The sequence below is a fragment of the Brassica rapa genome, chromosome A09 (assembly GCF_000309985.2).
Source record: "Brassica rapa cultivar Chiifu-401-42 chromosome A09, CAAS_Brap_v3.01, whole genome shotgun sequence".
NCBI classification, from domain to species: domain Eukaryota; kingdom Viridiplantae; phylum Streptophyta; class Magnoliopsida; order Brassicales; family Brassicaceae; genus Brassica; species Brassica rapa.
In genome coordinates this window covers 4728692-4743283 of record NC_024803.2, presented here as the reverse complement: position 1 = coordinate 4743283, position 14592 = coordinate 4728692, and the positions used below count along the sequence as shown (strand labels likewise).

The window sequence follows — 14592 nt, the reverse complement described above, 5'->3', positions numbered from 1 at the left end:
AGCCTTAATAAAGAATAAAGAGACAGCCTGTCATGCAAATAGAAACAAAGTGTGGGAAACCATTAAGATTCACGGACTCGAAACAGAGAAGGCAACCAAGTTGCACTATGAAGCTCGACAAACTCTACCATTTGGTAAATAATACGACACCGTCACGGGTCACTACCAAACACTCTTTGCTTATTGGGATCCACGATTCCTTTCTCACGTTTCTTTTCTCCTTTGAGAGAAATATTATTTCCCACCTTAATAACCACTAATTAGAAAGTATTTATACGGTCATGCAGAAAAAAGAACAAAAACAGTTTTATACGTTGAATATTCTTTGTGCACTTATGTATAAAGCTAAAAGTTAAAAACCCACTCGCATGCAAGATTCGTTATATTAAAAAGTTAACAAAGATGAAAGAACAGAGGTCATAAATACTAACACTATCCACATTAGACCGTATGGTCCGAATCATTATTTCTTTCCTCGAACACCGTATCAACACTTTTTCACATAATCTCAATTTTAATAGGACCAAAAGATAAATATTCAAAGTAATAATACACGCCTAGATTATTTATACAAACCTTGCTGAGCATAGTAGCTCATTACTATATAAACAGTATATCACTAAACGCAAAAATAATATCCCCTGCCAACACTCGAAACATAACAACACAATGGGCTCTTCTTCTCCACTAACAAGGCGAAACAGAGCACCATCCTCTGTTCTTCTTACCTTCTTCTGTTTCATTCTCTGTTTCTCACATTCATCTAACGCTCAAACCAAGCCCGTTTTCGCCTGCGATGTCGACACAAACCCATCTCTCGCAGCTTACGGATTCTGCAACACTGTTCTGAAGATCGAGTACAGAGTCGCTGATCTTGTCGCGAGGCTCACGCTACAAGAAAAGATAGGGTTTTTAGTGAATAAAGCTAACGGCGTGACGCGGCTTGGTATTCCGACGTATGAATGGTGGTCGGAAGCACTTCACGGCGTTTCTTACGTAGGACCCGGTACACATTTCTCCGGCCTAGTTCCCGGCGCAACGAGCTTTCCGCAGGTCATACTCACCGCCGCTTCTTTTAACGTATCTCTGTTTCAAGCCATTGGCAAGGTAAATAATTTTTTATCCATTTTCACTTCTTTATGCACATTTATTCTCACAAAAATGATATTTTTCATTTGTTCACACATATTAAAAACAGTTTAAAAATAACTGCATTATTTTAGGTAATTATCAATTTTCATAAAATTAAGCCTATAGTAATTCAATAACAATTAATTTTTAAAAAACTAAATTTATTTTTATTAAATAATAGAAAGTTTATAAAACACACACAAAATTTATCTTTATCAAACAACTTTTTCAAAACTTTTATTTTTGTAATATTATCATCGTCCTTGCTTTTGTTTCTCTTTTTGGATAATGTAGAAATATCTCACTTGTTAATGCAACTAGACCTCTTGTTTTTCTCTTACGTGTGATACAAGTAACCACTTTTCAACAAGTTCGTTTTCGTACATTTTAAACCAATCCGGCTAGTCTAAACCGGAGCGAACACACAAATATTTGTTGGATGACATTGTTTATTACTCAATTGTTAAGGTTGTCTCGACCGAGGCGAGGGCAATGTACAACGTTGGATTAGCTGGTTTAACTTACTGGTCACCGAATGTCAACATATTCCGAGATCCGAGATGGGGAAGAGGACAAGAAACTCCTGGAGAAGATCCATTGCTTTCTAGCAAGTATGCTTCAGGATACGTTAAGGGTCTCCAAGAAACTGACTGTGGAGATGCTAACCGCCTCAAAGTTGCTGCATGCTGCAAACACTACACAGCTTACGATGTTGATAATTGGAAAGGCGTAGAACGTTACAATTTCAACGCCGTGGTAATGACTCAAAATCGTAAATCTAATGACAAAAAATACATTTTTTAAGTGTTTTGTATTGTTTTTGTCACATTTTTACTAACTGTTTTTCTGTTTTTTGTTGGTTGGAGTAGGTGAATCAACAAGACATGGACGATACATATCAACCACCGTTCAAGAGTTGTGTGGTTGATGGGAATGTGGCTAGTGTTATGTGTTCTTATAATCAAGTTAACGGTAAACCAACATGCGCTGATCCGGATCTACTTGCTGGTGTTATCCGCGGCGAGTGGAAGTTATACGGGTAATTATTATCTGACCCAGCTTTAGAACCTTTTTTTCAATACTAGAAGGTTCTAAGCCGAAACCACAACATATAATATTAGTTTCGTAAGTATCATTTAATCTTAGGTTTATAACTTTTTCCAGTCAAATCTAAACAGTTTTGGGTTCTGATTTTTTTTATTTTTTAATAGGTACATTGTTTCAGATTGTGATTCAGTAGATGTGTTGTATAAGAACCAACACTATACTAAAACTCCAGAGGAAGCTGCAGCTATATCTATCAATGCAGGTTTGGACTTGAACTGTGGTTCGTTCTTGGGTCAACACACAGAAGCTGCTGTTAAAGCCGGTTTGGTAAGCGAGGCAGCTATCAACAAAGCTATTTCAAACAACTTTTTGACCCTTATGCGGTTAGGATTCTTCGACGGAGATCCAAAGAAACAAATCTACGGCGGGCTAGGTCCTAAAGACGTTTGCACGCCGGCGAACCAAGAGCTAGCCGCAGAAGCAGCGAGACAAGGCATTGTCCTGCTGAAAAACACCGGATGCTTACCTCTCTCTCATACAACGATCAAATCACTAGCCGTGATTGGACCGAACGCTAATGTCACCAAAACAATGATCGGAAACTACGAAGGCACGCCGTGCAAGTACACAACGCCGCTTCAAGGATTGGCCGGGACCGTGCCAACAACGTATCTACAAGGATGTTCCAATGTGGCTTGCGCGGTGGCGGATGTAGAAGGCGCCACGAAGCTAGCCGCAGATGCGGATGTGACGATGTTAGTGATGGGTGCGGATCAGTCTATAGAGGCAGAGAGCCGTGATAGAGTTGATTTGAACCTTCCTGGACAACAACAAGAGCTGGTGACACAAGTGGCTAAAGCTGCTAAAGGACCTGTCTTGCTTGTGATCATGTCTGGTGGAGGCTTTGATATTACTTTCGCTAAGAATGATCCGAAGATCGCCGGAATCTTGTGGGTTGGTTACCCCGGAGAATCTGGTGGTATAGCCATCGCTGACGTCATCTTTGGCCGTTACAACCCAAGTAAGACTGTTTTTACATTTTTTGTGATTGAAATTTCGGTTAGATTAAACCGGTGTTAACCGGTTAATTCTGTTTTTAATAGGTGGAAGGTTACCGATGACGTGGTATCCACAATCCTACGTGGAGAAAGTTCCGATGACTAATATGAACATGAGACCCGATACCTCAAACGGGTATCCGGGTCGGACTTACCGGTTCTACACCGGAGAAACAGTTTACTCCTTCGGAGATGGACTCAGCTACACCAAGTTCAGCCACAGCTTAGTCAAAGCTCCACGTGTCGTCTCTCTCCGTCTTGAAGAGAATCACGTTTGCCGATCATCGGAGTGTCAATCTTTGGATGCGGTTGGACCACACTGCGAGAACACTGTCTCCGGTTTCGAGGTTCAGGTTAAGGTAAGGAACGGTGGGGAGAGAGAAGGGGTTCACACGGTGTTTTTGTTCACGACGCCGCCGGAGGTTCATGGAGCGCCGAGGAAGCATCTTTTGGGGTTTGAGAAAATTCGTTTGGGGAAGATGGAAGAAGCGGTGGTTAAGTTTAAGGTTGATGTCTGTAAAGATCTAAGCGTTGTCGATGAGATCGGTAAGAGGAAGATTGGTTTGGGTCAGCATCGTCTTCACGTTGGTGACTTGAAACATTCTTTGAGTATTAGAATCTGATTCTAGTGGATTTTAATTTTTAAATTAAAATGAAAAAAATTGTAAACATGCTTAAGCTTTATGCAAGTTGGAATAAAACTGAAATTGTGAATTGTCGTTTTTTTCAAATATGTTTTTGTTAATTATCGGAAATTAAAAGTCAATTTCATGGGTATTAAACTATTAATACCATTTTTTATATAGGATAGTTCAAGTATATAAATAGGTATGATAATTTTTTTTTTTTTGACATCATTTTTTCTTCTTCTTCTTAATGCTGAGTATAGTATATGGTAATTCAGGTATGTAAATTTAGACTTTACTTGCATTCTATCAGATTTGGGTTTTAGCTAGTTTGGATTTTCTTTCACTTGCATTAAATTCTGACTCTGAATTTATTTGTGTAGTTTAAGAACTTTTTTTTTTAAATGGTATCCAAATATATTTATAGTATATATTATTACATTTGAGATAGTCCTAGTATTTATTATTACGTTTGAGATATTTTCTTATCTAAAACGAATATAGTATGGTAATTCAGGTATGTAATAACAGATTTGGATAAAGCAAGTTTGGATATTCTCCAGTTACAAAAAAAAAAAGGTTTGGATATTCTATTAATTAAAAACAACTTTGACATTCGATATACTGTACATGTACAGTTTAAAGAAATTAGTATCTTTTGAATTATTTAGATAAACTCTTTACTCCTTATAGTTACTAGAGCCGATGTCCGCGCTTCGCGCGGATTACATATGTAATTAAAATAATATTTTATTAAAATTTGGAGTTTTAGTTTTTGAAAATGTGAGTTAAATTTTTTTTTTTTGGATGTGAAGACGTAGAAACAAAATAGTTTGATAGTAGAAATAAGTAATTGTCCAAATGGAATAGAATTCGGTAGATAACAAAAAAGAATTAAAATAAGATAAGATGTAGACAATATCTGTGAAGTATATTATGAATGATTTTGTAGAGCGGCCACTTTCTATTGCGGGCGGACCTATAGATAAAAACAATTTTGTTAGTACATCTTAATTATTGAGTTTGAAGAGTTTCGGGTGGGCAGACTTACTGGTAGTTTGCATCTTATGGTATAGAAAGTTGTTTAAGATTTCGGGAAGTCTGCTCTGGGTGATCATCGGATCGTGATTCTGGAGGAGAGAGAAAGGAATTTAGTATTTTTGTATAAAGTTGTATATTGGGTTGCAAATAATATTAGATTACCTGGTAGGTGCGATAGACCGTTGTATATTTCTTTGTGGACAATGTTTTTAACCCTTCCTATCTTTTGATCTTTTCCTTATATAATTTTGAGGCCTGACTTGGTAGTAACTCGGGAAAGACCAACATAGAGCTGTTCATGGGTGAAAACGGGCTGTGGCAAATACAGTACGACACCTTTCAAACTCTGACCCTGACTTTTGTTAATTGTCATTGCGTAACATAGCCTGATTGGAAATTGCCGCAGATGGAGCTGTTCGGGAATAAGTAGAATAAGTAAATGAAATTATTTTGCTGGAGCAAGTAGTCGAGACATGTCTCTATTATATTTGGGCTTTTAATAATTGAAAAATATAGAACATTGCTGGATTAAGTGATTTAATTTTGTGTATACCTTTCACTTTATTCCGTACTCCTAGTGGACGTCCGCGTTTACGTTTCGTTGTGTTCGAACTTGATGACTTTGATATTGGTAAGAAAAATATTACTAATAAATTAAGTTATGATTATAACAAATAAAATTTAATAAGATGTCAAATAATTCGAGACTATGACTTTCCTTGTTTTAATATATGTGAATTTCCATAATAAGATGTCAAATGATTTAATATCAGTTTTTTTTTTGTTTTAAAATATTAAGTAAGTTTAAACATTCAATTAACATCTGAGGGTTTGGATTTTAAGATCTGAGGTACGGGTATGGATTTTACGATCTGAGGTAAAGGTATAAATAGGGATCTAGATATCATTGAGACGGAGAGGGTATGTGGAAGGTCTGTGGGGATCATGAATGGAGGATTTATGAGAGCACATTGAAGTACCATCACTCTCATCAGAGGCGTTATGGAGGATGAGTTGGGGAAGAGGAAGAGAATTGCGAAACAGAGCGAGACGCCGCTTAGGAATAGGGATGATGATTTCAGACGAAGGGGCGATATAACCCGAACCGTAAGAGCGGTCTCTGGATTTGTCTGGGAGTTGGGCTTAATGAGCTGTGACACAAAATACATATGAAGAGAGGCAGGGGGATGAGGCTATGGACTGGGCCGTGATGATTTTGTTTTTTTTTTGTAATTTCAAGCCCACTTCGTTATGACCTGGCATATTGGTTGGTCCTGATTATTTTGCCCATGTGGATAGTCTTAGGAAGCTAGAATTTAGCTTCTTTTATATAGTGGGATATTAACGGTTTATTTCGGTTAGCTCCGGTTTGATTTGGGAATAAAAAAAGACAGAATTAAAGTAATCACGTTTTCGATTTAATCTGAAACTGTTAAAACTCTCCTTCCGGGCAAAACACAAAAACCAAACCTACCAGAAAAAGGTCGAAAAGGAAAATCTTTTTAAATGAAAAAGGAGGAGCAGACAAGACGAAGATTCGCTTTAGGGTTTTGTCTCCTCCTCCGTCGAATTCGTATGTCTGATTCTCTCTCTCTCTTTTTCTTTCTCAAATTCGCGTGAGGTTTACGGTGGTTGAATATTTACTCAGACGGCGTGGAGGAAGTGGGACGGTGAGGAAGTGTGTGTGCGTGTTCAGAGATGGCGCATAATAGCGTTAACGTGGTAGCGACCAAGACGAAGCCTCAATCGTCGCGGAGTTGGGTTAGTATAGTGGCGACGGGAGAGAGTGAGGCGCTAGATGTTGATAAGTATGCTATCATGCACCGTGTCCAGATCCACGCTCGTGATCTTCGGATTCTTGACCCGAATTTATCTTACCCGTCTACTATTCTTGGCCGTGAGAGAGCCATTGTGCTCAATTTGGAGGTGAGGATTGTTCGGTACTTCATTCTAATTTGTTCTTCAGACATTAGTTTTCTTTGTTTCTTTGTTTGGTTTCACAGTGTGATTGTTTTGTGTGTGTGTGTGTGTGGTGTGATGCAGCATATCAAGGCGATTATCACTTCCGAAGAGGTTGGTTTTCTTCTTGATTCCTTTGTATCAATTGTTCAAGAAATTGCTAGACTCTTATTAGGATTTTGCTTTAAGACGGCCATTAGACTATAACTGATTGTATCAATGTTCAAAAAATTGCTAGGCAGTAATTAGGCTCGGTAGCTTATGACCTATTTTTATCAATATTCTAGAAATTGTTAGGCAGTAATTAGGCTCTTTATAGAGGACTAGCTTCAAGTGAGGCATTTATGCGCAACTTATGATCGATTGTATCAGTGTTCAAGAAATTGCTAGGCGGTAATTATACTCTTTATAGCTTAAAGAGTCTAATTACCGACGGTAATTTACCGCCTAGCGATTTTGTCAACACTGATAAAATCTGTCATAGGCTGACCATAAGTTCCCGACTTAAAACTAATCCTCTATAAAAAGCCTAATTACCACCTAACAATTTAGTCAACATTGATAAAATCGATCATAAACTGCGCATAAATGCCAGTCTCGAAGCTATCCCCCGGTAGTTTTAAGCTATAAAGAGCCTAATTACCGCCGGTAAATAGGCTCTTTATAGCTTTAAGATGGGCATCTATGGTCTGACTGATTTTTATCAATGTTAAAGAAATTGCTAGACGGTAATTAGACTCTTTATAGAGGGTTAACTTCAAGGCGTGCATTTATGCGCAGCTTATGACCGGTTTGCTGCCTAGACCGATTTTTAGAACATTGAGTTAGATGAAAAACCTTATCTCATCTTTGCATTAGTAACTTGATTTCATATACTTACAGGTTTTGCTACGGGATCCATCAGATGAACATGTTATTCCCGTTGTGAAGGAGCTTGAAAGACGCTTACCTGTTGGTAACGAAGAACACCATGGTCAAGGAGATGGGAAAGAGAACTCAAATGCACATAATGACGCTGATGCTGGCGAAGAAGATGGTACCTATACTATCCCCCCCACAGGCTCTAACCTTTTCAAAACACTTGTAATCCTATTTTTAATTTATTAAAATCTTTGCTTGCTTGTTGCGTTATAGAATCCCCATTTGAGTTTCGGGCGCTTGAAGTTTTCTTGGAAGCAATCTGCAGCTTCTTAGCTGCAAGAACAACAGAGTTAGAAACAGCTGCTTATCCTGCTTTGGATGAGCTTACATCAAAGGTAAGTTACACTCAACGTTTAAGTATCAACACTGTTCCAGTTCTTAACAGTGTTTTTTTTTTTACATTAATCTTTGTAGATTAGTAGCCGTAACTTGGATAGAGTTCGGAAGCTGAAGAGTGCAATGACTCGGTTAACGGCTCGAGTTCAAAAGGTAAGAGATGAGCTGGAACAGTTGCTGGATGATGATGATGACATGGCGGATCTTTACCTTTCGAGGAAACTCTTCAGCGCTTCCTCAGCGTCCACTAGTCCAAATTACTATCTCACTTCCCCAACAATAGGCTCCAAGATCTCGAGAGCGAGCAGAGCGAGTCTAGCCACAGTTCGTGGGGATGAAAACGATGTTGAAGAGCTTGAGATGTTGCTCGAGGCATACTTCATGCAAATCGACAGCACTTTGAACAGATTAACAACAGTTATCTCCTTGCTCCTGTGTCTTTTTTTATTCTTTAAAAACTGTTCTTTCTTCCAGCTCTCAATTTTTATTTTATTTTTGATGCAGCTACGTGAGTATATCGATGACACAGAGGATTACATCAACATCCAGCTAGACAATCATCGTAATCAGCTGATTCAGGTAAGTGAATGTTGAAATTTTTCTATCATCTTCATGAGTTTCTTTTCTTGATCATCTTTTAAAACCTTGCAGCTGGAGCTTGTGTTGAGTTCTGGAACCGTTTGCTCATCGTTTTACTCTCTGGTCGCTGGAATATTCGGGATGAACATTCCATACACATGGAACAATGACCATGGATACATGTTCAAATATGTATGTAACCAAGTTCTTGATATTTTGCTTGATAAAGAAATATACTAATTAATAAATCTCAGGACTAATGTAAATGTGATTTTGTTGTTGCAGGTTGTGATCGGGACAGGGATGTGTTGTGTAATCTTGTTCGTGTTCATTATGTCGCATGCTCGGTACAAAGGGCTTGTGGGAAGTTAAAGAGATACTGCAGAAAGCATTGAGACTTGTAATTGTAAAGATGAGCGTGACTCTTCTCTATATATACATCATTTTCTTACAATTATATCAATATAAACCAAAGTTTTTTTTATAAGCCAACAAGCTTTTGGCCCATATTAGCATTCAAGAATCATAGTTTATGTTATTTAGTTTGTATTTTAGTCTCTTCTTTGTGTTACTTTATGTGTTCCACAGAAGTAGAATACTTCAAGTTCAAGCTTCCACAAATTGTGTTTGAGTTGACTTTTGGGTTCTCCTCTCTTTGCTTCTTCTCTTGAGTTTTTTTTTTTTTTTTTTTTTTTGTTTAAATCTTCTTCTCTTGAGTTTTTGAGCTTCCACTAGGCATAAAAGAAGGCAAGTGGGCTTGGGCTTATACTGGACCTGGGGCTGTTGTTATTTATTTCCAAAATAAATATTTGTAAAATCCAACTAGTATCTCAGCCGGTAATTAAGAGCTCTGAAATAAAAATGTATGAATGCTAATGACCTAAACGTTGTCTAAAGATAATGCAACAATGCTTTCGTGTTTCCACACACATTTGACCAGATTTTATAATTTTAAACCATATAAAAGTAAGAAAAGTATAAAGTATTGTTGACGTCATCAATTCGCGTGGAGATTTGAGCCCGAAGCTGGAATCGTCGTCGACTCAACAATAAAATAGTAAGATTCCATTTATTTTATTTATTTTTGTACCTTTTCCTAATATAAAATTGGTATAATTAAAATAATATGATAGATTCTTCCACTCTGCAAGGAACCTAATTGGCTGACGGTTGACAAATATATTAACTATTGGCTGACGTAGTAGGAATTGCCTCTTGGAACAACACAAAAATCAAATTTCATTTATTATAAATATTTTAATAAATAATCTTTTATATAGTGTGGTCCGTCGCGTCACAACAAGAATTGATATAACGCAAGGGTCCGTACTACAATATAAATCAATTGATATAAATTAAAAAATTGTCAATAGCACATCTAACATTTTCCTCCCACTAATCAATTACATGTTCGCTTATTTCAAACGAAAAATTACATTTATTTTCATCTTTTTTTTGCTAAAATGTAAATATCATTTCAAGAAAATGTAAGTTGAAGTTTATAAATTGTGAAAACGAGATCATTAGAATTATGTTCAGTTATTTTCATATTTTAATATTTTTGATTTAAGTTATTGTAATGTTCAAACAAACATCATTAGAGATTGTATGAACGAAGACGCGCATGAAAACTATTTATATTTTATTTTGTGTGTATTGTATGGATAGAAACATGCCAATTTAACATATAGATCTAGACATGTATTAAGAGATAAGATCATATATTTATATTGTGATAAAGGAGTATGTTCTTATCTCCTAATCCTTTTATCACATGATCTTGTTTCTTGATAACATGTAGATCCTTAAAAAATTTAGAAGCTTTATGCCTCAAGTGCTTCGCATTTGGATAGTGGAATCTTATTCAAAATTTTAATAATGGTAGGTTTCATGATGCCAACTAAATCTTATATTGTACTCCATATTTTTGGCATGATAAAATATTGTTTTTTCTGTCTCATTAAAACATAATCGAGCACATGAAATGACAAATAAAGTTGAAACATCAACCAAAACTTGGATTAATTATATAGTATTAGACAAAAAAACGAAACTTGAGTTTTTGTAAATTTTATGATCTCGTCATAAATTATGGAGTGGAATCAGTTTTATTTTATATAAGAAATTCAGAAGTGACTTGTCGCAGCATCACTACCACTCGAATCAACAGAAATTCAGAAGTGCTTTGTCCCTCAAAACGGCGTCGTTCTCATAGAAAAAGCGTTTTAGTAATTTCCCAAAATAGGGCAGTATCTCATCCAATCAGAACCGTAACCACGGACACAGATAGAGGGTATTTTGGGCAATTCGTCGGGATTTCGTCTCGATCTCTCGGTTTATAAACGAGAAGGACATGAACCGCTCATAATAATATCTCCTCTCTTTCTCTTGTAGCCTCGATAATATTACAACACATGTGTTCAGTCTTTGTCTTTTTCTTTTTTCTTCTTCCCTAAATATTATTGAGACGAGGAGATTCTTTTTAGTTTCCAAGGTTTTTTTTCTGCTCAAGGAATCTATCTCCCTGTCTATAGATCCATCAGGTTTTTATTTCTCCTTTTAGTAATTTTTTGTTTCTTTTTTCTTACTGATCAATCGAGTTATAAATGATGCATCAGAATGAATGGCTAATAAAGACTTACTTGCAGGTTTATTTTCAGCTAGTTTATGTTATTGTCTCTTGCTCCTTTTTAGGGTTTGTTTTGAAATTAGGGTTTTAATTTTTTGATGTTTCACCTTCACAAGCTGTTAAGTTTTTTAAGAGTATGATATGAATTATTTATCTCTTTCCTTTTCTTTTACTTTGATGTGGGTTTAATTATTTTTTTCTTCCCTCAAAATTTAAACTAGTTTTTTTTGTTAAGTGTCCATATGTTTAAACTTTAAACCAAGTTTTGGTCGGGAGAGAGGTTATTCCGAAAAACATTCTTGGACAGTGGTTTACATGGAAAATTATAAACTAGTTAAAACATAAGAATCTTCCATGGTGTTTTCTTATAGATTTTGTTTTTATTTGTGAGAAAACAATGATTCCCTTAATTAGATCTTGTTTGGGAAATCCACATTGTTGTAATCACTTATCAAACAAGCTGAATTTCCAGGTTATGATGATACAAGTGTGTTGAACAAAAAAGATGATACAAGTGTTATAAGTATAAATGATCTCTCAAACAATTCAGAATTTGCTTTTTAGTTGCTTGAGTAAGAAAAAAGTACAATCAGAATTTAGCTTTTTAGAGGCCACAAAAAATGTTGTTACAAACTAACCATAAGTCATTTTAGTTGGTACTTTGTCCTTTCAAGCACAGTTTTTAGTACCCAATTAATGGTCTGTACTTTGAATCTCTTAACTCCATGAACTGCAATCTGTATTTCACTATTACCTCCAATGCAGTTTTTATTATTTTTAGTCTTATGTCATTGCTTTTCTACTACTGTCTACTGACATAGATTTTGTAACTGCTGCAGAAAGGTTCTTGCTCTTGCTCATTCTTGAAGATGGACAGGGCAGACACAAGTGGATTTATCAGTGGTGGGAGATGTTTATATCTCAAGTTGCTTTTATGTTTATAATTTTACAAATTGTTCTAAGTATTTCTATTTTTTGGCCATTTTATTTCCTCTTCTGTCTTTCTTCATATGGATTTGAACTGTATTGCAAACCTAGACAATCTCAAAGATACTGCTCTCACCTTGAAATGCCTTGGAAGCAGCTCAGGGAGATTAATGGGGAGCTCTCACCACCACCATAACCTTTGTTCAGATGTAACTACTTGTCCTGATGGTGGTTGCCGGTTGGTTCTAGGTTTAGGTCCAACACCTCCCTCGTACTATTACAATGTCAGTGTTAATAACAACAACAAAGTCTCAGCTTCCTGTGGAACGGTTCAGGAGCTCTCATCAGGGGGTAACTCAATCTTGCAACTCGGTCCTCCTTCTGTGACCATGGACAGTTTCAGCGGGCTTGATTGTTCCTCACTGACATATACATACACTAATGCTTATAATTCACAGCTGAGCCATCATGAGTCAGAGTTCTCTGTAGGTACTTCTTTCTCTTACAAGACAGCATCTACCACATCTTCTCAGCACAGAACAACCAATCCAAAGAAGTGCAGATTCATGGGATGTGCCAAAGGAGCTAGAGGAGCATCTGGACTCTGCATTGGCCATGGAGGTGGGCAGAGATGTCAAAAACCAGGCTGCAACAAAGGTGCTGAGAGCAAAACCACTTTCTGCAAAGCACATGGTGGAGGAAAGAGATGCCAACACTTGGGATGCACAAAAAGCGCTGAAGGGAAAACAGATTTTTGCATATCTCATGGAGGTGGAAGAAGGTGTGGGTTCCCTGAAGGATGTGGTAAAGCTGCACGTGGCAAATCAGGACTCTGCATCAAGCACGGTGGTGGCAAAAGGTGTAGGGTTGAAGGATGTAAGCGAAGTGCTGAGGGACAAGCTGGTCTTTGTATATCACATGGTGGTGGGAGGCGTTGTCAGTCTTTAGACTGTACAAAAGGAGCTCAAGGGAGTACTAACTACTGCAAAGGTCATGGTGGTGGGAAACGTTGTATATTTGGTGGATGTGCTAAAGGAGCTGAAGGTAGTACTCCTCTGTGTAAAGCACACGGTGGAGGGAAACGTTGTATGTTTGATGGAGGTGGGATATGTTCTAAAAGTGTGCATGGTGGGACGAGTTTCTGTGTAGCTCATGGTGGGGGGAAGAGATGTGTGGTGGTGGGGTGTACTAAGAGCGCTCGTGGGAGGACTGATTGTTGTGTGAAGCATGGTGGTGGGAAACGGTGTAAGTGTTTAGGGTGTGAGAAGAGTGCACAAGGTAGAACTGAGTTGTGCAAGGCTCATGGTGGAGGTAAACGCTGCTCGTGGGGAGGAGGTTTGGTATGTGAGAAGTTTGCTAGAGGGAAGAGTGGTTTATGCGCTGCGCATAATAGTATGGCTCAGGACAAAGCTGGAAGCAAGATTGGTTTGATTGGACCGGGACTTTTTAGTGGTCTTGTCTCTACCACCACTGATTATTCTCTGTCTGGAGTCAGTGCGGTCTCTGATTGCACTGACTCCATTGACCGCTATCCGCAGCAGCATCTTGAGAAAAGACAGAAGGTGATGATACCAATGCAGGTTCTTGTGCCTCCATCTATGAAATCTTTAAGGTTTTCAAACACTGAGAGACCTGAAACAGACAATAAGAGTAGCAACAGCAATGGGAGGAACATGTTGGACTTAATGATTCATGAGGAGAGAGTTCATGGTGGTGGGCTTATGTCTCTGCTTAATGGCAGCCTGAAGCAGACACTAAAAAGGTAGAATCTATGTAAAGCTTATGTAATATGTATAGTGTTGTGGGTTTTTTTTTTGTTTCCTTTTTCTCTTTGGTCCTTTGTATATTCATGGGTCTCTCTGTTTTGTATTGTTTTATCTTGAGTCTTGACCATCTAGTCGATGGCTCGAACCCAAGTCTTTGTTTTTTTTATTATTGATTTGGAATGTTGCAATGTAGTAGAAGTGTTCTCGTTGTTTTGTTACTTGTGTAAGAAGCTCGTTATTAAACGCACAAAACCATGAATTAGTTCCCCGAATTAGTTCCCACCACCATGAACTAATGAATACTAGAGTGTTCTCGTTATTCCAAAAACAACAAAACCATGAAACGCACAACCAAACTATAAAATGATTTGAATCGCATCGCACTCTTTCCCAACTTAAAAATATTTTCTGTTTTATTGTTTTTTATTATTAATTACTTATATGTGCAAGGTGCTTGCATCATACATGAGTCAGTGCTTGTTAAGCAAGCACCCATTAAAATAAAATAGAAAAAATGAAAATATAAAATATAAAATAGATGACGAAAGACAATGTTGCTTGGCTCGGCAACA

At 37.3% G+C, this 14592-nt stretch overlaps 3 protein-coding genes across 5 annotated transcripts; all 3 read left to right on the top strand.

Moving 5' to 3' along the window:
* Window positions 1-608: 608 nt before the first annotated feature.
* LOC103837535 (beta-D-xylosidase 4) lies at window positions 609-3958 on the top strand. The gene is made up of 5 exons (XM_009113893.3): window positions 609-1107; window positions 1600-1887; window positions 2001-2170; window positions 2343-3199; window positions 3282-3958. Exons 1-5 carry the CDS (start codon window positions 670-672, stop codon window positions 3857-3859), a joined length of 2331 nt encoding a protein of 776 aa, XP_009112141.1. The 5' UTR covers window positions 609-669; the 3' UTR covers window positions 3860-3958.
* A 262-nt stretch (window positions 3959-4220) lies between these two features.
* Window positions 4221-9256, top strand: LOC103837534 (magnesium transporter MRS2-2). 3 transcript variants are annotated; one of them, XM_009113892.3, is made up of 9 exons: window positions 4531-6476; window positions 6552-6829; window positions 6947-6976; window positions 7745-7898; window positions 7997-8118; window positions 8198-8536; window positions 8624-8698; window positions 8771-8890; window positions 8984-9256. In XM_009113892.3, exons 2-9 carry the CDS (start codon window positions 6602-6604, stop codon window positions 9068-9070), a joined length of 1155 nt encoding a protein of 384 aa, XP_009112140.1. In that variant the 5' UTR covers window positions 4531-6476; window positions 6552-6601; the 3' UTR covers window positions 9071-9256. The 3 variants fall into 3 exon arrangements, 2 of the variants coding, with proteins under 2 accessions (XP_009112140.1, XP_033134799.1); XM_033278908.1 differs by having other exon boundaries at window positions 4532-6829; XR_001955920.2 differs by lacking the exon at window positions 8984-9256 and having other exon boundaries at window positions 4221-6829; window positions 8198-8537.
* A 206-nt stretch (window positions 9257-9462) lies between these two features.
* On the top strand, window positions 9463-14238 carry LOC103837532. Its single transcript, XM_033278907.1, has 3 exons — window positions 9463-11241; window positions 12167-12230; window positions 12366-14238. Exons 2-3 carry the CDS (start codon window positions 12197-12199, stop codon window positions 14018-14020), a joined length of 1689 nt encoding a protein of 562 aa, XP_033134798.1. The 5' UTR covers window positions 9463-11241; window positions 12167-12196; the 3' UTR covers window positions 14021-14238.
* The last annotated feature ends 354 nt before the right edge of the window (window positions 14239-14592 follow it).

Coding starts and splice junctions, on each gene's coding strand:
- LOC103837535 (XM_009113893.3), top strand. CDS start 670: ATGGGCTCTTCTTCTCCACTAACAAGGCGAAACAGAGCACCATCCTCT. Junction 1,108..1,599: donor TGTTTCAAGCCATTGGCAAG/GTAAATAATTTT, acceptor TCAATTGTTAAG/GTTGTCTCGACCGAGGCGAG. Junction 2,171..2,342: donor GGCGAGTGGAAGTTATACGG/GTAATTATTATC, acceptor ATTTTTTAATAG/GTACATTGTTTCAGATTGTG.
- LOC103837534 (XM_009113892.3), top strand. CDS start 6,602: ATGGCGCATAATAGCGTTAACGTGGTAGCGACCAAGACGAAGCCTCAA. Junction 7,899..7,996: donor TGATGCTGGCGAAGAAGATG/GTACCTATACTA, acceptor GTTGCGTTATAG/AATCCCCATTTGAGTTTCGG. Junction 8,699..8,770: donor ATCGTAATCAGCTGATTCAG/GTAAGTGAATGT, acceptor AAAACCTTGCAG/CTGGAGCTTGTGTTGAGTTC.
- LOC103837532 (XM_033278907.1), top strand. CDS start 12,197: ATGGACAGGGCAGACACAAGTGGATTTATCAGTG. Junction 12,231..12,365: donor CACAAGTGGATTTATCAGTG/GTGGGAGATGTT, acceptor TTGCAAACCTAG/ACAATCTCAAAGATACTGCT.